The 25,509-nt window shown below is 42.0% G+C and overlaps 1 protein-coding gene across 1 annotated transcript in view; it reads left to right on the forward strand.

The window, feature by feature from the left end:
* Nucleotides 1–25,509, forward strand: part of NIPAL2 (NIPA like domain containing 2) — a 51,105-nt gene that overhangs the window by 21,950 nt on the left and 3,646 nt on the right. The window contains exons 4-8 of the mRNA XM_054191935.1: nt 9,922–9,981; nt 11,962–12,083; nt 18,194–18,290; nt 22,564–22,699; nt 25,122–25,210. Coding sequence (XP_054047910.1) covers nt 9,922–9,981; nt 11,962–12,083; nt 18,194–18,290; nt 22,564–22,699; nt 25,122–25,210 — 504 coding nt within the window. The remainder of the gene's footprint in view (nt 1–9,921; nt 9,982–11,961; nt 12,084–18,193; nt 18,291–22,563; nt 22,700–25,121; nt 25,211–25,509) is intronic.

The raw sequence follows: 25,509 nt of genomic DNA on the forward strand, positions 1-25,509 counted from the left end.
GTGTGATCCCAAGTACCTGCAACGTGTTTTCTGTTGTCACACCAAGCGGTTTCTGCTGCCTGTCCCCTGCCCATCACCATGATTCATGTTGACATGGGCAAGTTTGCTTGAATTTCTGCAGTGTGTGACAAAAAGGGCCTAGAAATTTCCTGAAATGTTTAGTTTATTTATGGACATCATTTGTTCCTTCATGTGCAGATTAATTGGACTTTAGCAGAAGTCCTATCCATAGGACTCATTTGATATGATCTTTCTCTTTACTTCACGTGGTTTTTTGTAATTAAGGTATTGACGCATATGAGATGTCTGTTTCTTTGATAAAGAAACATATGTTTTAAAATACTTTATCATGTTGTGCTAATGCAACACAGAGTGTACAGGGCAATATTGTACAGAGGCTGTGAAAACGGGAATACAAGGTGCAGCTGTATCCCTTAACCGAGTCACTCCATACCCACAGCTGAACCATCCAGGGCTGAGATACCACAACAGCTCTGCATACGCTGGTGCTCATTCGCTTGCTATTGACAAGTGATAACATTTCATGGTCTGTCTCTAGCTACCAGTTTCATGCTTGGAAGTGACATTGCAGTGAGGGATTCTGCATGGTATGGTAGGAAAGATGAATTATCTTCCCACTGGACTGCCTGGCTGCAGTGGAAAAAGGCAGCCAGCCATATGTGAGGGGGAAGGAAACTGCAGGCAATTTACTGTAACCTTTAATGTTAAACTATTGCAGAATTTTGGAGAATGAGACATAAAGCCACAGTAGTTCACCATTGTAGGAAAGGTTCCTCAAAGAAAGGAATGAGATATTACCTGAGATGAAAATGTAAATTAATGTGACATATCCCAGTGTGATTTTGGTAGCAGTAGTTATATCTTTACCAAAAGTACGCATTTCCAGATGTCTCTGAACATAAAGGGATGTTGACCAATCTAATTTGTTCCCCAAACTGAATAAAACGCAAACGTAGAAAATTAGAAAGAAGAGGTGAAAAGCAGTGGGAAGAGAAAAAAATTCCATTGGTTATTAAGCTGCTACAAAGAGGTCGCGATTAGGGTTGATTTTTATCTGGGCAGATTCCTTCTTCTTTACCTTTGCAATATGCAAAGAATTGTTCCATCTGTTTCCTCCATTCTCCATTTCCCCTTACTTATAACAAATACCAAGAAACAATTTTCATAACTTTTATATCTCATCAAAATTCTCATTCACCTTTTTTTTTTTTTTAACTGACCCAAAATGCTTATCCTGGAAGATGCCAGAAAGCACTTTAATATCTAATATTCCATTCCCACATATCAGCTGACAGTATCCATTTCATAGCCCAAACAATAGAGATATCTGAAATTTTATTTAGTCTAGAAAACATTCCCTTAAGGAAGGGAAAGTAAAACTGATGTAGACAGCCAATTACAACAATAACTTCCCAGTAACACTTCCTACCATTAGGTAGTCTCCTGCCTTCTGAAATTAAAGCCAGAGAGGGAGAGAGAGCATCCTTTTAATTTTACAAGAATCCATCATTTAGGGCAATGACAAACTGACCAGGACACATGTGCATCATCAGCACAACTGGGCAAAGGGTAGTTTAGACAGCAGGTCTTCCAATTTAAAAGGTCAGGAAATATTTTTCTCATTAAGTTGTGACCTATTTTAGGTGGTGGAGGGTGGACTTTGCACAGTGTAATTTGCAGCTGTTTTGAGGTTTACTGTATGTGTGTCTTTCATTAGTTAACTTTTTAAATTAAGAAATTAAGCACTTGATAAAAAAACAAAAGTGAATCTGAACCCTAAGCCCACCCTTCTGATAAGCATTTTTTTGAAATTTGGTGTCAACACATCCCACATGGTGAGAGCTGACTCTCACTGACATTAGGTACTCAGTACCTACGCTGGACTGAGGGGAAATGCGCTTTGCAGTATGCCCACCCATCTAAGGGATCCTCTGAAGATCTCTGTCACTCTGGATCTGCATGGAAAGTTTCCTTTGCTTGGAAACCAGGGTTTTGGAGAAGGATAAGGCAGACTGGCGTCTCTGCCTAGAATGGATTTGGGTTGTATTCACCATATATCTCCAGACCTCTGAGACAGGAAGCATCCTGGGTCTTAAAATAGATGGAGCCAACATCAATTATGCTCTGCTACCGCATTTAACTGCATCCAACTGAGTTTTGCACTTCGCGGTATCAATTAAATAGTGAAAAGTTTGTGTCTCATTCTATTGAGCTGGGTGCTTCTGATGGCTGGGTTTTAGAAAAAATCCAGCACCACAGACCATGAATTGGCATGACATCAGTAGATTTTAATATTTTTTTTTCTTAGAATTAAGCTACAAGGACTATATTTTTCTTCTTACACAGTGGAAGTATTTCTGTGTGTGGTTGCAATGATGCAAGCTCTACATCTGTTCAGGGTTTAAAATAGTTTGAGAAGACAGCAGTTGTTTTCTTCAAGAGGAGAAATTGGTAAATTTTTAATTTAAAAGTGGAGGAGTAATACATGTTTGATGTGATCATTAAAAAGCTTTTTATACTTAAGAATTAAAAATCATGTTTTACATGTAGCATGGGTAATTTCAGGCTGCTGTGGTTTTTAGCTCATTGTCTTGCTTTTGCCTGTAGAAATAACTTGGGGGTTGGGGGTATGAGAAGAGGCCAGTGGTATCAGAGATAATTTCTTCTGCAGGTTTCATAATTCTGTAGGGAGCTGGTTTACACTTAACTCACTTAGACTGACATTGTTGAGATCCCTTTGCATTTTCATGTGCTCCTTCTAAATAGCTGTGGGACAAGAAATTGCTTTAGGCTTTGAAAATTGATATCCCTGATGGTGCTTTAGGAAAAAGATTCTCAAATATTCTCATAGAAATGGATTTCTCTCACTCATTGTAATGTAACGTCTTTGTGGCCCAAGAACTTGGGATTTTGAGAACTCTGTTACTAATGAGAACTGGGAAACATTCACCAGATTATTCTTTAAAATACTTTGTTTGTACATGTCTAGAATACGCAACAAAAGGATTTTCAGGGTTCTTCTCTCCGCAGTGTGTATGTGCTATAATCCAGTTTCCAGAATTAAGCTCACCTTAATGGCCTCTCTTTTGAGCAATTCCTCTGATATTTGGCTTGCGTTTTTATTAGGATATTGTCATTAAGGATGGGGAAAAATGTTTCATGTTTTGTCCACCACTTTTCCAGTTGTAATATTTAATCATGTTAGAACTGTTACATGTTCAGTGTGCAGGATAGCTATCAAGAGGTCATGCACCAAATGCCTAAATTCTGAAATATCTTCCTTTGTATTCAGTGCACCATTAATATCTATCATATAAACTAAGAATAGGTTTGAGTAGTCAATTAGCTGTGATGAATTTGTTCCCAGATGTCTTGGGCAGAGCTAGCTCTCTGTTTAACTCTGGCTACGCATACAGGCATTCTTAAATTTCTCCAAATTGGTGCTAATTCTCCTTGACACAGAGCTCTGGCCCTGAAGGAGACCCAGGTCCCACCAGCTCTAAATGCATCCCTCCTCCTCATACCTGGATCTTCTCCCCTGCCTACCCCAAAATGACCCACAGTAGGTCAGCAGACTGACCTCCCCTTGAGCGAGACGGTAGATCTGAGATGTAGGCAGGATAAGATGAAGGAGGTTTTAAACTAATGGTTTCAGGGCAGAGAGATTCTCAGGCTTGGATTTAGCAGTCTATATGCAGGCTCCACCAAGGCACTGGTGCTACAGGTACTGAAAATCAGCTGTGATTTATCTGTCAGTGCCTGCAGATTGCACGTGGACTTGCTTGTCCTCGTACTTTGTGCATGGGCATTAGGGGCTGGCTGTGCTTCCTGTCATTCTGTCCGCCCCCCGCCCCCCCCGTAGCAATTTGCATGGGAGAGAGATATTTTAGTTTGCTCCAAGACTGTGAGCACAATTCCTTTCTCCAAACCAGCTCTTTTCCTTCTGAATGTGCTTAATAAAAATGCTTGGTCACTCTTTAATAGCTTTTTCACACTATTCTTCAGCTAAACTACATTCCTCTCATGACTGGCAATCTCATCAGTTCAGCCTTTTTTCTTGTCCCCCTCTTAGCGTGCAGCCTCTGGATCCCAGGAAGACCTGCTCCCCATTCTCTGCTCCCTTAACCTCCAGCTCATTTGAGCTGCAATGATCAAATGTACTACCTGTTCCATCATCTCTCCAGATCTCCCTGACTGCATGGCAGACTAAAATAGCTTGAGTTTGGGGATGGATTAGAGAATCACCAAGTGCTTCTGCACCGGGATGGTCCTGAATCTCTTCATCTGGGAAGCTAGACTGAGGGTCTATCTCTATAAAGCATGCTTTAAGGTTACATCTTAAAACATGACCGGCAGCAACCACATTCTCACAGCTTGAGCGCTGCTCAGCAGATTTAGTGCAAAATCAACTGGGTGAGCTTAAACTGCTTCATAGAATCATAGAATCTTCATGGTTGGAAAGGACCTTTGAGATCATCGAGTCCAACCAAACAACCTACAATCTCTGCTTCATTAAATGGAGACAGACCCCTAAGTTAAATAAAACAGCATAAATGCTTGGTCTCAAAGTGAAATGTTTTTCTTGTTGCACAAGCTGGGAGAGGTGCAAACATTAAAAAACAGTCTTTTGAATCATGGCTCGTACTCCTCCTTTGGTATTTCATCCAAACCACCAGTGAAATGGGTACAAAAGTATTCTGCAAAATAGGTGGTTTTAAATGCCTTTACCTGACTGAACCAGTTAAGCTTAGCAGAATGAACATTTGAGGCAAATATTAAATGTTATGTTTTTATTGGAAAACTATTGGACAAGACAGAAGCAGTCTATGCATTTATGAGGAGAGCACTAATCTATTTAAAATAGTACATAATGGTCATCTAAGAATTGAAAAGAGGAAAAGGAAGGATATACTAATATTTGAAGTTATGAACAGTTATGAAAGGAATTATTTAGTGTAAGACCTGACAATAAAAATAGACGTAAAAAGATGAGATTCATAAATAGTCTCAGTACCAGGAAAACAACTTAATAATGAAATATACTTATTTGTGAAATAGTTTTGGGTAGGAAAAATAAGTGGTGGACACTTTCATTTGAGTTGTTTAAGGCTGAATTGGACAAAATATAGAAAATACACTCTACAGATCAGTATGTATTTTCTATCTTTAACTTCTCCTGTTGTGTATTTTCCCTTTCTTAAAGAAACAAGCAAGAAACAATCCTAACTGCAGCATTCATGTCTAGGAGGCAGAGGAGTTGTTTTGTGATCTGGGTTCTCACCATTCAGTGTCTGCTAGTGGCAGAACCCACATATCACACTACTCTCTATTTCTATTTGTGCTGGAGAAAAACTACATATGGAGATAATCGTAAATGATCACTCTCCTAAGAGAATGAGGAGCTGACTAAGCTATGTGTGGCACCATTACAGCCCTCCCTTAAGGGGCTTAATTGCATATCATGCAGAAATGGACATTTTCTACCATTTTTTCAATTTAAATTGAAATTCACATGCTGCAGTGAGTATATATTAATTCAATAATGTGAATATATATTCATTCAATAATGAATACAAAACACCCTGTTTTATGCTGATGTATGAGAAGATGAAGTTGTTTCAACATAGCAATTAAGGTCCTGAACAAACTCTTTTTTACCCATTTTCTACCCAGTAGTTTCTTATCATGATTTTGTGCCAAGTCATAATATTTTTCATTTGAAATACTAGCTCTGTGTTTCCAGATTGAAGAGTTTCATAAGCCTACAGATATTGATACAGATATTTTGCAGGACATATATACTTCTCAATTTGTGGATATTAATATAAGCATGATGCAACCAAGGCATGAAATGAACTCAAGGATTTCTTTAGGATGTGTTGGTTCTGTAATGTGTATCCTTAACAGATCATCGCCCAGATTTTCTGCTCTTCTCTTGATCTTGCAGGCTATCTGCCACCGCACTCAGTGGGAGTAGGATCTGCGCCTAGTTTTGAAAGTTTTACCTTAGTAATTAGTTAAAAAGTTTAAAATGTTCTGATTCACCCAGAAGTATACAAGTCTTCTCAGACAACCAGGGATGCAGTCTTTGCTTCAATGACTTTCAGGCTGACAATTTGGGCTTAGAGTGGTGCATGTGTTGTGTTGCTAAAACCAGTGGCTCAAAACCAAGGAGGCTTCAGAACAATGATAAATTGCTTACTTTACTGCCAAGCTGTTGCCAGCTTACACTTTGACACAATTGTTTTTGTCTGCATTTCTGTATTGTTGTATTCTATTGCTGACCAATTAAAAAAAAATCAGAGACTATTCCTCCCTCTGACACAGATCTCAATCTCTGTAACTGCCTATAGCTTTTAAAACGACACAGGCAAACAAATGAGCAGTTGCAAAGACACATTAATACTTTTCAGCACAGCAGTTGCTCAAGTTTTTTGGTCTATTTGTCCGTAGATCTGAACATAATGTTCAGTGATTTATTTCCCACATCAGTATAATGGTGTGGGAGGAGGAGGCACACAGCTTCTGTGACAGAGGAGGAACAAGAGGACCTTGGCATGGAAAGGGAAAACGAGGGCTGGGTGGTAGGAAGTTAGACTTATGCTGCAGTGACGGTGCAAAATCATGGTGAAGGGGAAGCTGGCTAGGAGGAAAGTGTGTGGGTGTAACATCACTGGTGTTGAGGAGGAGAAGAGGGAAGATGGGAGACACCTTGCCTGTGGTCTGAGGGATGGTGAAGAAGCAGCGGAGAGTCTGAGGAGCTGAGCACAGGAGTTTCAGCAGGCCTGCATTTAGGAGCTGAATTTGGGACACAGTAAGGTCTTTAACTCATATATCTGGTGGCCTTAGCTGTGGCCTCTGGCTGCCCACTTGCTCTTCTGCCAAGGGTTCACAAGGTCGTAGGATAACTCAGGTTGGAAGGGGCCTCAGGAGGTCCCTAACCCAACCTCTTGCTCACAGCAGGGTCAGCTTGGAGGCCACTAGGCAGAAAGGAGATGGTTGGGTGAATGTGTTGGCCATCTAGCATATTGTCTTTAACTGCCTTTTCTGGACGAGTTAATGTCTTAAGCAGCTAACTGCACCTGAGACTGTGAGCTGGAGCCCAAAGGAGTTAAGGAAGAGGAGCAGAGCAGCTGTGAGGGCTGTGAATTTCTCACTGGGCTCCCAGGATGCACGTTGGTGACTGCCATTTGTCTTGCTGGCCAGGCAAAGTTGCAAAGCCAGCAGAAGGCAAAGCAAGTAAAGGGTAGCCTGTGCTCCTGGGGCTCACGGGCTCCTTTCATACCCCTCCTCCTCTGGCTCATTGTTTCTAGTGAGCCACTGCCTGTGTCAAGACAAAATGCCCTTGGTTTCTTTGATTTAAGCTGGTTCAAACCCACCAGGTTATGAAGAACATAAAAGACTATTTAAAAGTCAAGCTTATGGAGCCTAAACCCCAGATAATTAACAAAATAAATATAAAATTTAAATATTGTGTTAGGCAGTGTGTAGTGACAAGGTGCTCTCTTGGCTGTGCTACCATAACTTGCTTAAAATTCAGCCCTGAAGGTAACAGCCAGAGTCTGCCAGGCTGCTGATCAGTCATGTACGTCCTCTGGCATCTCATCAGTTCTGTGTAACTGTTCTCTGCTTTTTCACTTAGGTTTACCCTATTTGCTTTTCTTCTTCACTTGAATGCATGTGAGTGTTGGTGAAAAGACAACAGGGATAGCTGTCTTTTGTGTTCAGAGTCTCTCCTGGGTCTCAATCTCCTCACCTTGGTGTTGCACCTCCCCTCCTACTTCAGTTTTTCCTCCAACCCCAGATGGCCTAATATATGTTCTTAAAACCTCTCCTATTTTTAGATTCCTCTACATATTACACATCATAAAGAGCATTAATTATACATACTTTCTGTTAAGCTCATGATCTCTTGTGCATTACCAGCTATCTCTGGAGAAAGAGCTTTCCACATTTGAATGCATTATTAAAGCGGATGACAGGCTGAGTGACAAGTTTCATTATCTGGATGCATTCCAGTGCCTCCCTGTGCCCACTGCCAGCCTTGGAGATTGTGATCCCCCCAAGCTGCCATTTATCATCTCCAGAAAACCAGGCAGTGGAATTTTGGGCATAACTCATCTCACCCCAAATTGGATGCCAACACTGGAATTGAACCCTAAATTGCATTTACTAGATCTCTGCTGAATGGAGAGGGCCTAGGCAAGGGGGGAATAAAAAAAATAATAAAAATCACTTCATTAAGCAACAAGTCTTTGCTGTGACAGTGACTGCCTAGGTGGGTGGGCTGAGGTGGAGTTTGGGAGAGCTGCGACAGCAGGGAGACAGAGTGGTAATTAATTCCTGCACTATCTTGGGTTGCTGATGCTTCTTTTCTGGTTTTTGTCCTCTCCCTTTTCTAAACCTAGGTAGCTCTGCTATTACCAGCGTTGCCTGGATACCACTGTCTTTTCTCCAGCAAAGTTGTCGCTGAAACATTGAATAAAGAAAACCGTGTCAGGCAGCTTATTTTCAGCAGGGCATTTTCAGTTGAAGATTCTTTTATTGCACTTATTTGTTTGCATAGATCTCCACCACCCTTGATACAGTTTAAATTTATGACTTCTGCTATATCTGACTTTTTACCGATTGGGTAACACAGACGTGATGCTGAATTCCAGTTCTCTGTTTACCTCTTGGTATGAACCTCACTAGATTTACCTAGAGTACATCCACTAGCTAACCGCAAATTGTATTTTCCATCAGAACAATAGAGATAATGAGGCAAAGAGGGTTGCGAAAAGGTTGAACTGTCATTTCAAGAATAAACTAAGAATTTCATGCTGTAGGCAGGAACAGAGCTCTTGTAATAGCATCCCATGATTTAGGTTCAATGTGTCCCTTCACTGTCCCTCCTGGGCAGAGTCTTCTTTTGAGGTTTCTAAATGATTCTAACATTAGCAATGCACCTCTCCCAAAGGCCTTTCCTCATCTCTTTCACATGGGAGCTATTCAGCCTCTCCTGCTTCTCCTTAGAGGTAGATGCTCGAATGTTGCCTGCTGGAATAAAGCCATCTCTCCCAGGTGGCCAACAGTCTCATCCGTCATAGGTCCAAAAACCCCTTCTTCCCTTTCAAGCACATGTCCATGCTGAGCTGCTTACCAGAAATCCTGGCCTGATCACTACTGCTGCTCACCACCCACTGCTGCCCTTCCAGGAGAGGCAGGGCTAGGAGCTGGCACAGAGATGATGCGAGAGCCGGACAAGGGTAGAGTTGCCCAGGGAACAGGAGGTCATTTGCAGGGCTCACTTCCATTTTTCTCTTTCCTCGTGACTAGTCACTGTAGAAAACCACGGGCAGTGCTCCTGTATGGAACATATGTTAGTTCTTCCACCTGTTTGTTGCAGACATCATGACCGCTTTCTTAGTTCATATGAAATATTATGCTTTTGCAATTATATGGCTTTCTTCCTCTCGGTTGTACTGCTACTTTTGTTCTATTAATACACTGAAGTCTAAGGAAGCAGAATTTTATCCTTCTATGAGGCAATTTACCTTGAGCAAGTCCATACAGTGGGTTATTGGCAAAATGGGGAGTGGAATGATAAGGCTGATCAGTGCCCAGCTTTCCTGACACTTCCACATATGACTGAATCAGAGCAGTTTAAGCAGTGTCTGCGTGGGAGATGGGAAGGGTATTGCATCTCTTCAACCACGTAAGAGCCTGCTGGATATTTAAAATCTTACAAAAACTGAGGGATGGTTGGTTGCCGGAATGGACTCCTGGCTGGTTATATCATGGTATGGTGCAACAACAACAGCCATGAGATATATTTATACTTGGCCCAGGGCAGCTTTTTGCTGTAGCACTTGATATTTTATCAGATATAAAAAAAAAGTCTTTATATTTCTGCTCTAGGTAGTGCATTTATTTCTGTCTTATTCCTAAAGAAGACCATGAGGGCTGCCGATATATTGGGTAAGTAAGCGTTTGCTAATATGGACATGTGTGTCGCCGTATGCTTAGCAAGCTGTAACTCTCACGCAGCCCCCCACCTTCCCACTCCCACTTTCCCGAGCAAGTGTTTCGAGGCAGATACTTACAAAATTGGGAAGAAGCGACAAAAAGAGAGAGAATCTTCGGTGCATGTGGAAAAGACTGCAATCCTCTGCTCTTCTAACCATAACTCATTCCTTATGTGTCCTCATTGCTCATATTTATTTTCATTGTCTATTTTTGCCTCTGAGGTTGTATTTAGTATTATATTTATGAGTACAACACAATTTTAATAAAAACAATGAAGTGATTGAGTTATTCATTCAAATACATGATTTTTTTTCTTACTGCATAGACATTGCACAAAAATTCAAGCTCAATTAAAAGTGACAACCTCCCTTTTGGTATTGATTTTATCACTTCAAAGAACAAATAATCATGTTGTCAAGTGTTTTGTTGGGAAACACGGTCTTCACTGTAAAAGCATGTCAATTTTTTGTCTGTGTCCAAGATTTTTTTGAAAACCAAAACTGTCCAGCTTGAACACAGTAATAGTGAGAGACAAGCATATACCAGGGTTTGGGCTTTACACCAAGCCATCTTGGCCGGGACAGTGCACCTGATGTTGATACTGGGCACCTGATATTTCTGTGGCATTCCTAGCATCTAGAACTGATTGTCCATACTATGAGGACATCCCAGCTGTTCTCATGAATGTTTTGGAGGGATCTGTTCAGCATTGTTCCAGGAATACTATATAATATTTATTTAGGTTTGGGATCCAAGTTTGCCAGCTCAGCTGCTACATTCAAAATCCCCCCCTCCCCGGTCTGATCATGTTTCCCTTATGGCCTTATACATTGTGTGTTGCTTTAACTTTCAAGCACTGATTTATTTTATTTCTGTGAGTTCGACTTTGCAAGAAGGATTTAACAATGTTGCTACATTCCATAGGAATGAGCTGTATGATGGGAAATATGGTGATGTTTTTGCAAGCACATAAATACAGAGCAGTTCTGCTTTTCCAAAGGAACTGTGTGCAAGAGCAGTGCCAGCAAAGTCCTCTGGATGTGCTGTGTTTTGTATTCCTGAGCCTTGTATTCCACACCAATTTGTAGGTTTGCAAAGAATTTTAAAGATTACTTGAAAAAAAATAATCTATTAGTTAATATCTTCCTTAATCCAAACTGCTTATGAGCTCAGGATCTGCTCACTTCTATCTCGATACCTCGACGAACATCTGTGTTTGTCAGCTGGCTGTCCACAAGGCAGAACTTCCAGATTTTTATTAAAAGCACAATAATGCAGGTTCGACCTTGAAAAGAGGCCCTGGCAACTTAATGGCTGAACAGTCTTTTGCAAATCAACCCTTTATAGAACAGATGATAGGTCTGCAAATACAAGAGGGAGTCGCCAAAATGTTGGCTCCATGACAGCTTCACATGAGCACTGGACTGGAGCATAGCTGTTGCGCTTAATGTTTCCAGGGCAGGTCCATAGCTGGTGCAGATCTCTGTGTCCACGCTGACCTTGGGAGAGCGATGTTTATTTGTGCTGGTTAATGATCTAGCTGTCTGCCTCAGTAAGCAACTTCTTCTTTCAGTTTAGGATGAGTTTATGTGACCTGCTTTGTGTCTGTGAGAAATACAAAGGATTGATTCTCCTTTGTCGTGCGCTTGATATTAGAATTGAGAACATTTGAAAACACATTGCTGAGTTGGAACCCTAATTCATGTGGCTTTCCTGACAGCTTTTTTCATATTTCCAAAATCCTTTGAGTCTTTAATAAAAATTACACTAGATAAGACCACGAATGCAAGGCAACCCAAGTACCTAAAGCCAGATCTGATTAAATGGACTTAAATTTTCTTCTAGAAACTATTTCCAAGTCAGCTGGAGAGCAAGGATGACCATAATTAACAAATACTGTCGTACCAAAATAATGTGTCCTTTTCTTTAAAGGAGGAACACTGACAGTAACAGGGACATACTTGCTGGTGACATTCGCTCCAAATGTACCCCAAGAGCTCACAGCAAGACGAGTACAGAATTACTTAGTGAGCTGGCCTTTTTTGGTATATTTGGTGAGTATCTGCTTCATACTACTCCCTAAATGAGAAAAACTGGGGCTCTTGGGCTTTTTGCAGCATTATGAATTAGTGGCAGAAAAACTGCTCCTGAAGATAAATTGTGTTATTTTGATAGGAGAGATAGCAAGTCTCTGGGTCATCACACCCGTCCCCAAGCTGAAAATACGATGAACCAAAACACTCATGTGTTTTGAACTACATGCCAGGGGAAAATTACAGTTGTTCCAGATGGACAGGAATGGAAAGATTTTGGGGTTTGGTGGGCTTGAAGGAAAACCTGAATATTAGCACTGCTTATATTTCCTATATATGTGTTCGTGCCATGCTGTCTGCATGTACATCTAAGTTACAGTGCTTTTCTGGAATATGATGGACTTGTGCTTTTAGAAATTAGGCTATGTATGCATTTGGTCCTGCTTTTTTCTTTCATATCACAATCCGAACCTGAGTTTGAATTCAAATACAAAAATACCATTTTGATTAAAGTATCTGTATACAAACTTCAAATAACATACGTCTTCTTTGATGTATTTAATTAGCATCAGGAACAAGACCAGAGTGAGTAGGAGGAATTTCTCTCTCTCTCTTCCTCTGGAATGCTGAAAATTTGTTCCTTCAGCTGAATGTAAAAGACGCAATATATGAGCTTCAGAAGCAGCTACTTTTTTCCCAGTAAAGTGACTCACTTGGGATAGATGTTGGTGCCCAGGCTTTTCTCAGTAGGAAGCTCAGTTAGAAAGCCAATGAGTAGACAGTTTAAGAACCTTAATCTTTTAGCCAACCTGCAGACTTTAAATATATCTAACTATCCATGAGACTACTGATTAAGCAGAAAGTACGTGCTACCACAAAAAACATTGATCCTCTTGCTCTATTTTTTGTGCATTTTAAAAGATGGTGATACAGCTCAATGGAAGAAATTAGTGATCATGTGGCACAAATCACAACATGCACTTTCAGTCAGGCAGTAGAGAGGCTTTTGAAGGCAATGCCCAAGAGTTGTGGGGTACTCAGTAAGGATAGGTTCAGCCTCAGCAAGAGCTTCAGCAAATCTATGTAACCTGTAAGTCTATGTAATCTATGAGTGTGGCAGAGCACTGGAACAGGCTGCCCAGAGAGGTGGTGGAGTCTCCAACTCTGGTGACATTCAAAACCCGCCTGGAAGCGTTCCTGTGCAACCTGCTCCAGGTGACCCTGCTCTGGCAGGGTAGTTGGACTAGATGATCTCCAGAGGTCCCTTCCAGCCCTATGATTCTATGATTGTATGGTTCTATGACCCAGCAGAGGGGAAGGGACTTCTTTAGGAGGTGGTTCAGAACAAGGGGCTTGGTGCTCACTGGAGGACCCTCTCTCTTTCCTACTGATTATCCCCCTCTACCATACAGTTTCACCTGTGGATGCTAAAACAGCCTGGCATTTTAGGCACTGATTTTAAATTGCTGGGTCATCCTTTTGTTCCCCATCCACACCCAGTGACACCAGAAATTTCTGTGCCATATGCTGTTCACTTTTTCTTAAAACCAACAGGTTGCTGGAAAAGAGCTTTTCCCCGTCTGAGGAGTTTTTGACCTTGTTTCAGGAAAAGTTAATAAGAACACAGTGTTTCAGGAAAAATTAATAAGAACACAGTTGAACGCCTAGGAAGACTGTGCCGTGTTCTTCTCAGGAGACATTATGGTGGTAGGTAGGTTGTAGGTAACCCCTGGACTTTCTTTCCCCTCTTGTCTCTTTTCCCTGCCTCAGCCAGCACCCAGTTCTAGATGTACAGTGTGGGTTGCAGGAAAGGATGGAGCAAGTACACAGCAAATCTTGTTGACTCAACAACGTATCAAGCTTTATTTGTTCCTTCTGCTCCCTGGATTCATCTGTTTTGAGCTTCCTCTGTCCAAAGAAAAGGGAGGAGTGAAAGGCTCCACAAGAGACTCTGAGATACCAGCCTGATTATCCTGGTATGCTGCTGGAAGTTCAAGCAAACCCTGCTGTAAACATTCTTTTTGGGCAGGGAACTAGCTCTTCGTAATTGTTTGTAAAATGCTTAGCACAGCTTGGCTGCTGAGATGTAAAAAAGCGCAGCAGAAGTTGCAGAGTTTCCAGTATAAATATATAGCGAGGAGACAGTACAGCAGTTTAATGTAGTCCAACAGTCTTTCTAAAAGTAGCCCCAAAGTGTGGTTTGCTGAGAAATACAAAGCCCCAGTGGTACAAAATGTTCTGCGTGGGTGATAAACCATCCCCATGTGGCACTCCACTGGCATCAGAGGAGTTCTGCAGAAATAGCCTCTAGTTCCCACATGAGACAACTTTGAGTCACCTTTAGAGACTTTGCAGTAGCATAATCATGTCTGAACAAGAAAGACTATCCTATCTTGTTTTTTTTCTCTTTTGCTTATGTGCACTTTGAGTCACTACAGAAGACATCAATTATAGATGAAGCTCTTATGTTTCCCTAAACAGAAGCATAGTGAGTATTGGGTTGTTAATATTTAATCTCTGTAAAATCAGGCTCAAAGCATTTCTGCTTTTCCTTCAAAGTGCCTAGAAGACCCTCCTGGTTGATTGGTCCGTATGTTGCTGTGTATCTCAGAAAAAGAGTTGAGGCAGACAATGTGGTATTTTGTTTTGGTGCCTCCTGGTAATGCTTAGAAACATGGAAAACATCATGATTATAAAAAAATGTTGATGAGATGTGGACTTGAGGAGACTTCAGTAGAGATTAGTTATAATAGCAAAAATGATTGTAAGCAGGCCAAGGTCCTTCAATTCCTCTAAACAGAATATGTGAAGCTGATATAATCTACGCACTTCCCATTCCTGGACTTTGTATTTAACACTACCACAGCTATCAACTATGAGAGCCAGCACTATTTTAGGTAATTCTCAGGAGACAATCGTAGGCAACAGCTGGGGCACCCCAGGTGGGTCCCTGTCTGCGTGAGGCTCTGGTAGGAGCCATGCACTCTCCTTGCAGCGTGACTCAATGTGATGGCCTCTCCCATGTATTGTGATTAAAAGTGACCTGTTGGTGGGTCACCAAGTGGCAGAGAACCACGGAAGAATAGTTTGGCTGCTGGGCAGCACAAGGTGACAACTAATTGTTTGAATTTCATGCTTAGTGTGCGAGACTTGACAGAGCTGTACAAACTTAAATAACAGCCCTGAAAACCAAACATCAGCTTTTCCCCCAGGTTCAGCTGCAGGACTGCCATCTCTGGCACAACATCACTGCTGCTCTTGGGGCTTCCCCAGGAGGGAGAAGCAGCCAAGCACACAGTCCTGTGTGTCCCTTCCAGAGCTGCCATCAGGGACTCTTTTATGCCCTTTTGATGGTTTTGCTTGGCTGTTTCCTTTCAGAAGTGCGTCTTCTTGGTGGGTTTGTTTGCTTTTAAACAGGAGACCACTGGGGAGATTTATGGTAGCTTTAGGAAGAGAAGAGCTGATGGCAGGATGAGGACTGACAGAGGGTTGATGGACAGAGCCAGCAACAGTGACTTGGCTCAGTCAAGGCTGGTGGTGCTTGGCACTACCTGTCACTCTGGGGGTCAGTGTAAGGTGGAAGAGTGAATGGAGCACCAGAGGTGGTGTGATAGAGCGGTGTGAGCCAGCTACTGTCCCTGGGCTTGTTTTGGGATGATTGTTTTTGCGTAGTTTGAAATGTAAGTGACAGGGCAGATGATGGTGTTTCCCTCTATTGGCATTGCAATTAAAGTTGTCTAGGTGACATAAAACAAACCAATACCTGAGGTGTAGCTGGCTGCCTACAGTAGGGCTGTCTCATGCGTTTCTGCACACTCTGTGACAACCAGTCCAAGGGTCTGGGAGAGGTGATGTTTTGCACCGGGGGGGAAACACAACTCACAGTGCTGTGTCACCTGGTGCCATGGCCCCATCCCAGTCACACCATCCTGTGTGCCAGTCCTGAACTGGTGTGTCAGGGGGGAGTATACTTGGGACATCTCTGGAACATCTTTCTTAGCCTGGGTACCTTTCCATGTGGGGAATATTTATTTAGCACAGCTTTCTTCTATTCTGTTAGCAACTGTTCACTGTCAAAATAGCAACTGAAGCTATTTGAATACTGCTGTAGCTGCAGCCTGATAATGTGATATTCCCCTCTGGCCCTAAGATGTCTTTGCCAGTGACATGAAGACGGAAGCTGCTACCTTTACTTCTCCTTTTGAGTTTCCTCAAAACCCAGTTTTCCACAGGGAGGCCAAGATGAACTCACTTATCTGCAGATCTTAACATGACTTCTTCCTCGGTTCCTGATTTAGACATACCCAGTGTTTCGCTGTTGAATAAAGCTGGGGAGGCTGGCCAAGTTACTTACTGTGAGGCTGAGGCAAAGGCCTCTTTTCTACCAGCTGGTGCCCCAGCTTTCCCCTCGGGGTGCAAGCCTGGTGGGGAGGGAAGTTTCTCTGGAGGGAGATAAGACCAGTGCTCCACAAGAGATTGGAAAGATTATTAAACAAGGATTAGTCCAGGAATGCATTTTTTTAACCAACAGCAAAATGCTTTCCTAAATTCAACACAGTTAAAAAAAAAGTCTTTTTTTTTTTAATCTTGCGATAAACATTTGACATAAAATCCAGATTTGTGTTTGTAATGTTCTGAGACGCAATTGTCTCTTGGTTGTCTTCGGGACCAAGGGATCAGTGTGAAGGTAAATAAAAAATGAATTAAGGCATAATTATATTCTGTTCATATTTTTGAATGCTACTAAACTGGGAGAGGTGTGAGCGTGGTAGAAAATTTTAGTATGTAGCTGATGACTCTTCCCTGCTGCAGTCACTCTTCAAAATGAGGAATGGCCTATCTTACATTATACAACCGCTGCTGTAACTGTTCATTCACTTCTTTGGAAAGTTCATCAGCGCAACACCCAGGTCTTTTCAAGTCTAGTGCTGCCTTACGGTGACTGCTGGTTTAAGACTGGAGAAGCATTATAAAACACAAATTGGTATGTTGGTGATGAAACCAAGGAGATAGACATGAAGTACTTCTATGACTTCTTTTGTTGGTAAAAAATGACAAAAACTGGATTCATTGATGATGACAATCTCACTTTCTATCTTATTTCCCCCATTTGATTACTTTCCAATATGCACAAATGAACTTCTCTTTCTTCTTGCTGTCTCCAAGGCTACCAGGCTTCTGAGCACCTCTCAGTGCAGAGGTCCATCATCCCTGCTCTTGTAACTGTTCTGGGCTTCATAGAAAGTTTTTGGGTTTTGCACTTGCGGTTTTCTTTAGGCGTAGAGGGGTATTTGGGCTGTGTGGGTAGGAGGGAGAATACCCATGCTTCTGAGATGGCAAAAGGCAGGAGGTACTAAGGGAATCTGCAAAGAGACACATGAACAGCAAGTCAGTAAATTTAACTGTCTGCTATTTAGCTGTCAGATGTTCTTGAAGGAGCAAGTTTGGACCATGCACAGTATAGGTAAAGCTGCTGCAGCAGCTGCAGATGTCCTGCAGTGTGGTCTTCTACTGTGTCATTGAGCTTTTCAAGGTAAGCTCTTGACTGGTACCTGGGATTTGAGAACCACCACTGAAATAAATGTTTTCCTCCTTACAACGTATGGCAGAAATTTTGAACAGAAGGACAGTGTTTGGGGGGATTTTTTTTAGTAGGACAGGGGAGAAGGGCAAAGAGGGTAGCAAAAATAAGCTTGCATCTCACAAAGAGTGACACTAGGAATACCACAGCTAGAAGGAGAGACTGCTCTTCCACGAGGTAAGTGCTTTACGCCATAGGAATTATAAACACAGTTTCTGTAAGAACTATTACTAATAAACATGGGTATCTTTGCTGTCACATTAAAAATGTCACCAGTGACAAAATATAGCTCGAAGTGCAAAATGAAAACCTAAAGAATAAGAAATGCTCAAAGTTTAACTCTTGCTATAATAGGAAAGATAAATGACAACAACTGTTCGATAGCTCAGTCAACTGGTAATAAGGTTAATTTTTAGCAGAAGATGCTTAATAAAATAATTCTCCTCTGAACTCTTAGAGCAGAGAAAATGAATGTGACATCTCAAAGACTTTGAATTAAGCATTTATTACATAGTTTCACAGCTCTAACTTTCTTCCCTTTTATTTTCAGATCTTAGAAATTATAACATTCTGCATTCTCCTCTATTTTTACAAACAAAAGGCTGTGAAGCACATCGTGGTTTTGTTAATGATGGTAGCACTACTGGGTAAGAACATATTATTCACTTTAATGTCCCTGTCTGTTACTTGATAATTCCTTGTCACTCGGTCTCCCCAGCTAGTTTAGATTAGGGCCATTTCAAAGCAGCGTGCTGAAGGAGAATCATTGAAACATTTCACGTGACTTTTACTGTGGTCTCTTTTTGAAGAGGAAAGCCGATTATGAAACATAGTTTCTATGCTTATTGCTGGCACTATCTCTTTTTACAGATTTCCTAAAATTAATATGCTGTGTGCAATGGTATTCTGTAGCTTTTTTAAAACAATGCTTTATCTTTAGATCCTGGGAAAGGGGACTGTTTGAAATTTTGTTTTGGAGGGCAGGCTAGCCATGAAAATCAGTTCTTTAAAACAGAGCAGTTTAAGACCTTGTAAGCACTCTGTAAGCACATGCAGTGATATGCTGTGACTGTACAGGAACTTTTCTTTGAATTATCTATGCCTGTTTGCACACCCAACATTTCATACTTTACCACCTTTCCAGAAACATAGCAAGAACTCAGTGGGCCACTGAAGCTTGCCTTTTGATTAACATTGCCGCAATCAATACCCAGGTCATCTTATCAGGCAGCTTTCAATAAAGTTAAACTTGAATCAGTTTTGAAAAATCTCAGGAGTCTATCTCTAAAGCTCCACCACTTGCAGGGCTATATTAAGAATTTATTACCACCCTGTGTCTTCTGCCGTCCTTGCCTTGTCACTTCACCATGAAACCCTAATGGGACACCACATTTCTTCGGTTGAAGTGAAAGGTGCTTGAACTGTGCCATTGAAGTAAATGGTTATATTTTCACTGAGTTCAGTGGGTGCATGTATCAGTCTGCAAAGACCTATAACACACATTTCTAATGGAGCCTTGGTCATGAGTCATCACTAATGGTCATGAGTGTTTTGATAAAATAGAATTTCACCAAAGTTTGCCAGTTACACAATTTGGATTTAACTGAATGTGAAAAACCCTCACAGATTTATTAACTGCCTTCCTTCAGATCCCTGACTGGTTTCTTACCCAGCTGAAACGCTCAGGCTTCCAGATCAACTTTTTCGTGACAGTCTTCCCATTTAAGTTTCCCAGCACTAGGAACATCAGGATCTGTAGCTCTCCAGAAGCCTTGAAGGATTTCCATCGTCCCTGCATAAAGCAGAGATGGAAGAGCCCCCAAAGCCTTAGCTTTAACTGTTTGACTGCTCTTGGTTTGGAGGAGTGAAGTGCGAGTCCAGCCAGACTCAGGTCCTAGCACGGAGCCTAGGAGCTTCAGCAGAGCTTCCTTGAGCTTCTCTTCAGCTTCTTACCCTCCCATGAGGAGCGTGAAGCACTGCATGCTCCTGAGAGACAAGCCAGGTCCAGCCTCCTTGTTGTAGAGCTGGAAGCCTGGAGATCCCCAGATGGGCTTCTACACTTGACTGCTGCAGATCTGGGCAGACCCACCATGATGACTGCCCCAAGCAAGGTCAACACATGGCTCTGGGAGACCTGGGCCATTGAGCTGCGTAGCCCTGTGTGCTTCTTTTGCCATGTAGCCTGACAGCCCTGATGCCACCCGTGCCAAAGGGACGCATGGAGCTGCTGAACAGCAGCAGGGCTGCAAACCCATGCCGCAGCAGGCGCTAACTGCAGTTTAGTGGTCAGGCTGCAATCAACCAAAAATAACAATTTCAGCTGGTGGCTGCTGACATTTTGGTGAGCATATGCAGCTTCAGGAAAAATGTGTCATTATTTCTGCTCTATTAAAAAAGACACAAACAAACAAATCCTGGTTCATGGGAACTTTTGAAATACTGACATTTCCCTCAAGCAGGAAACCCAGAACTGTGGCTGGCTCTGGTTCCCAGTCCTGGTGCCTGGCAGTCCCCACAAAGCTACACTTGGAGCCGCCTTCTTGCTCTCCGACCTTTCTGCTGAGCAAAGTGATGAGAGAGGGGCTGAGAGAGGTCCCAGCAGCTCTGCTCCCAGCCGTCTGGCACACGCGCTGTCCTCAGAGAGCCCTGGCTGTGGGACGGGTGGACGAGGCTTGGGGTCTCCAAGCAGAAAATTCTCAGTTGCAGCTCATGGAAGGGGATTTCTGCGTTTTCTTATATCTGCACAGATACATTCCTGGTGGAGGGTTTGGAGAGATGTAAACGAAAGGTAGAACAGTTTCTTTAAAAAGAAGGCAGCCTTTGTGCTTCAATGGATATGAAAGCTACTTTCATTATGAAAAAAATACAGACGTGATTCTAAAATTTGCAAATGTTTTGCTTAGTAAAACTCTGCAAATTCATTTGGTGAGAATTACCTTACCTCATGTATATACTGGGAGTTATCATAAGTTTGGGGGGAAATATTTCAGATTAAAGTGGGATTTCTGAGTTTCCTGCCCTAACAGCTGGAAAGTGACATCATTTGTCACACTAGCCTCGCAGGGGGGTTATTCTATCAGAGATAGGAAAACCATTACCTAGGTTTTGAAATTTATTCCAGGGCTACTTTAAGAAAAAAGATCATTCAGCTTTTCAAAAAACCCAACCCAACCAACCAAACAAAAAACCCCTGATGCTTTCTTTTTTGCTTTGTTAAAATAATAAGGGATGGAAACTGCCCTTTCGTCAGAAACAAGTTTTCACCAATCTTTACCTTTAGTTGGACAATTCAAACTACTAATTTTTACCTGTAAGTGTTCTTTTAAAATAGTAACTCCCCCACATTAGAGTGCAAATCTCAATTTTTATGTAGGCTGCTTGTTGGGTCTTGAGTGTATTTTTTGGCTTTTTGTCATACGATTAGCATGACTGCAGGCCAGGGTTTGACCTCCTCTGCTCACTTTTACTGCTAGGTTTGTTAAACCGCTCCACCTATTTCCATTACAGAGCAAGAAGTACTAGGTGGAAAGGTTGTCATGAAAACAGGATCATCACAAGATGTATGCAACTCCTAAACTCCCCCTGAACTTTTGGACTTGCTGTAAGAAAAATGCTTGCAATCAAAACCACAGACTTGAATCTATTCTCCTTCCCCCACCTTTTCTCCCAAGCCTTGGCCTGAACTTTTTGCACAGTGCAGCTCCTCTTGCCAATCTGAATTTTGCAGTTACAGGAGGATGAATCAGACCACCGAAATCCAACACTGGGAGAGGCTGGAACTGGATCCCAGCTGGGGGACAGTGCTCCTGACGATTAATTACCTTTTTTTCAAAGGTCATCTCCACACCCTGACTCGTCTTATCATTTTTTGTTTCTTTTGAATTTGGTACATTTTACTTGCAGGAATCACAGCATACTTGCGTTAGCTTCAACAAAGAGCGCACTGCAAAAGGAAATCTAAAGTAATTCTTAGCTGAACTGTCAGTCCCTTTTCTAGAAGATGTATATTGCAAGACTTCTCTGAACTGGCGACATGTATTAAAACCATTGCCTGCCTTCTGAGATTTGTTTGTGGTGATGCAATGACAGTGACTAAATGGATTGAAAACAAACTACTAAAATATTCTATTCAGTGGGCTAAATCCAATAATGGTCTTAAGAGCCTGGCCCCTGAAATGAAACACAGACCCCTGTGTTGGTTTACTGCCCCCTGTACAAAACCAGTGGGGGGCTTCGTGATGCGACCCCAAAAGTCATCTGTGGCCAGCTTTAGCTATTTCCCACCTCAGCAGAGAAACCCTGAGGGTGAGGAGTTATTTTAGGCTGCTGGTATCGTGTGCAGGCTGCTATTAGGAGGTGTCCCAGCTACTTTGAGCAGATAGCGAGACTTCTCAGACCTCCCTGAATAATGCAACATGAGCTCCAAATTAGCAGCTGGAGGATAAAGTATGTCTGAAAGACGTGGAGTCTGTTGTACCACCACCATCTGGTAGTCCAGTGTTTAGGATCTGCCCAGCAATGGGAAATGGATCCAGTTCTTTCTTCTACCTGAGCTTAACCTCTCTCACACATGCACACAGAGTCCTACCTTGCAAGATTTTATCTGACGCTAACCTCAGTTACCTGGTTGAAAATGGGGAAACTTTGGTAGGTGCAGGGTTGCTGCAGACCTCAGTGCTACGAGAACTTGCAAGGGAAAACACAAAGCACACATGGAGTTAAGGCCACTCTGAATTTAGGCAGTAACTTAGTGAGCATTTGTAAAATCAAACGCTTGGCTTTAGGTGCCCAAATCCTGCCACAGTGTGTCTTTAGGTGATCAGCTCTGTGGCTCTGACCTGGCACCTTGTCCTCCCTCCTGGATGCTCTGAGGTCCCTGCTGTGAATCCTGCCCCGCTAATCTCTCCCTTTCCCTTTCAGCATCGCTGACTGTCATTGCTGTGAAGGCTGTGGCCAGCATGATAACACTCTCTGCAAAGGGGAAAATGCAGCTAACTTATCCAGTTTTCTATATCATGATTGTTTTAATGGCAACTTCTTGTGCTTTCCAAGTCAAGTAAGTGAGTTTCTACTCATCTCCTAACATTTGTACCCATTTATCTGTTTTTTTTCAGTACTGATATCGACTCCAGATCCAAGTTGCACTTAAAGGCAACAAATTCCTAGCAGAGCCTTGGCAGATGCATGAATTGCCTACAGCTGATTGTGTTGTTTATTTAGGCTTTATTTCTCAGTTTATAATTGATTAATTACACAGATGCTACCTCATGTCATTATCACCTTATACAAGGTCTTACCAATTTTAGTTCTAGTTTTGGCACAGGTTTTGAACTCATGAAATGAAATTTATGTTTATGTAATATATTTTTTTGTTACTTTTAGCAACCTTCATCGCTGAATAACCAAATGGCCGTGTTTACCCTCATTGTGCATCTGTTTCCCCTAGCTTATGTCACCCATCAGACCAAAAAATAGAGCTTACCCCAACTTTCTCCCTGCCTCTGTTAAATCTGCATGTTGCGCTTTGCTACCCTGTATGTCTGTACCTTTTTAGGAAATAGTTAACTTTTGGTGAGCAGGGGACATGTGAGTTTTGCCTGCTGGCCTCTGGCCTGTTAAGTGATTGTTTTATGCTGCCTTCGCAGATTGCTGGGGGTGGCAGCATGGTAAAATATGACTTGCAGCTGAACAGAGAGTCCATTCCCTTTACGCCGGTCCCTCTGCTTCAGGTGCTGATAGCATCATTCAGTAATCTCATCTAGACTGCTCCAGTGCGAATCTGAGTGTTTACTTGCATGATTTTTTTCCAGTAGAAGAGCCAACCCAGCTTTCTCGTGGCAGAACATACCATTCCCATGTGGAATCAGAAAGTCCATGCGTTATTATGCAGTGACTCTCCATGGCTGACTCAAGAACTCCCCTGTAACAGATTATAGACTGATTTACATCCAGCTTGTCTTCGCTGGGAGAACAGCTCAGGGCATTTAAAATAGGAAATAAAAACTTGGTGAATAGGAAGCTGCTGAATTAACCTCTCCTTCTTGGCAGTTTTTTATTTCTTTCATTTGCTGGGTCAAAATTAAAACAGAAGTGAAATGTGCCCATTTCATTCCCTGGGCTCTTTCGCTCCCTGTGTCTCTTTCTGCCTTCTTTGTTGGACACGTTTTCTAACAGACACAGTGTTGTCAGTCTAAATTTTTCATTTTATTTGTTTCCTCTCTTATTTTATTGGACTGTTGTGTGTTAGCTCAGAACAGCCTGTGCTGCAACATCCTCCTGGATGCAATGCTAGGCCTTGGTATCACTGTTTTAGTCCCTGTGACCAAGTTTGTTGCAAATGGGAGAAAATAATGAGGTGTTTTCAATGACTTCAAAATCCTGACTATCCTGTGGATATGTAGGATTTCTTTATTTTTAAAGCACCATGGAGACTGTTCAACAGTTGCTAAAATAACCATGCAATTACTTTAATGGCTAAAACAGATCCAAGCTTGGATTTTTACTGTGCACATGTATTGTACCAGTGAAACATTTAAGTGTGGTTCTTTTTATAGGTTTTGAACACACTCTGCAGCCTCCTGATTTTTCTCTTTTGGTCTGAAATGTACCGTTCACATAACAGAGTATCTACCAGTGCATCCGAGAGTTCACACTCATGATTCATCACCCTGTGTGTAAATGTTGATAGCTCTGGTCTCTGTACAAGTGGGTTAATTGTTTTGCCTTTTTCATCGTCTGATGAAGACTGGGCGGGCTTCTCCATGGCCAGTGTCTTAGTCCTGCAGGTTTGTGTGCAGTGTACGCTCCTGCACACTCTTGCTCGTGATTCTGGTGAGGGTTTGTGTTGCCTTTCTGAGGAACACAGCAGAGAGTTTCCAACCCAAGGAGCACATGCTTGGAGCCACCTTCCTGGACTTTCCCGGCAGGACAGAGTGTGACTGGGGTATGATTGCATGGATAAACACACAAATATGTGTTTTAGCCAAGTTGGATTGAGCAGTAGCAGCAATGTGGACTTCAGTAAAGTGAAACGGTTCCTACGAGGACTTGCGTGTTCATGTCTGTGCTGGAAATATACCCTTACACAACCTGTTTAAATTAGAGCAACTTGTCCCTGGCTGCTCGCAGGCAGCACTGCTTCCAAGAACCAATGCAGACCATAAGCAGTAATACCCTAGCATTCCTCCCTTATCTGTGGCAGACAAAATTTTTCCAACAGTGCTTCAAAGGACTCTCCAATGACAGCCTATGGCCAGAAGAATCCACAGCAACCTTCTTGCTTTCACCTATTTGTTTGTACTCTGCAGAGTCAAACCCAGAAGGTAAATTCAACAGACATAAGCATCTGTGCAGGGCTACTTGCTATTGTGGTAAGAAATGGTCACACTTATTGTTAAGCTGACATAAAGTGGCTTAACCTGACTTAAAGTGCAATGAACCTCCTGTAGGCACGAGGTGCAATAACACTTGTCTTCCAGGTTCTTGAATCAAGCAATGCATCTGTATGAAGCGACAGCAGTTGTGCCCATTAATTTTGTGTTCTTCACCACCAGTGCCATCATTTCAGGTTTGTTTCTGGCCTTCTGCCTCTACAGAATGATTTTCTAAACGTCAGGTTTTCAAGAATAACTGCCTGTGAACAGGAACAAAAACCAGTCATGTTTATCTTCGCAAAAAGAAGTTTTCCCTAAGAGACAGGTGTTTAAGTTCTGAAAAATGAATAATTTCCCAACTTTCGAAGCAAAATAAAAATAATAAAATTCTAGCATTTCCAGAATTTATACATACAGTTTACTGTGCATTGCTGGCTTACTAGAAGTACCTGCATTTATCCTAGCCTCATCTTGACGGCCAGCAAATGCATTT

Source organism: Rissa tridactyla, chromosome 2 (assembly GCF_028500815.1).
Source record: "Rissa tridactyla isolate bRisTri1 chromosome 2, bRisTri1.patW.cur.20221130, whole genome shotgun sequence".
Taxonomy (NCBI): Eukaryota; Metazoa; Chordata; class Aves; order Charadriiformes; family Laridae; genus Rissa; species Rissa tridactyla.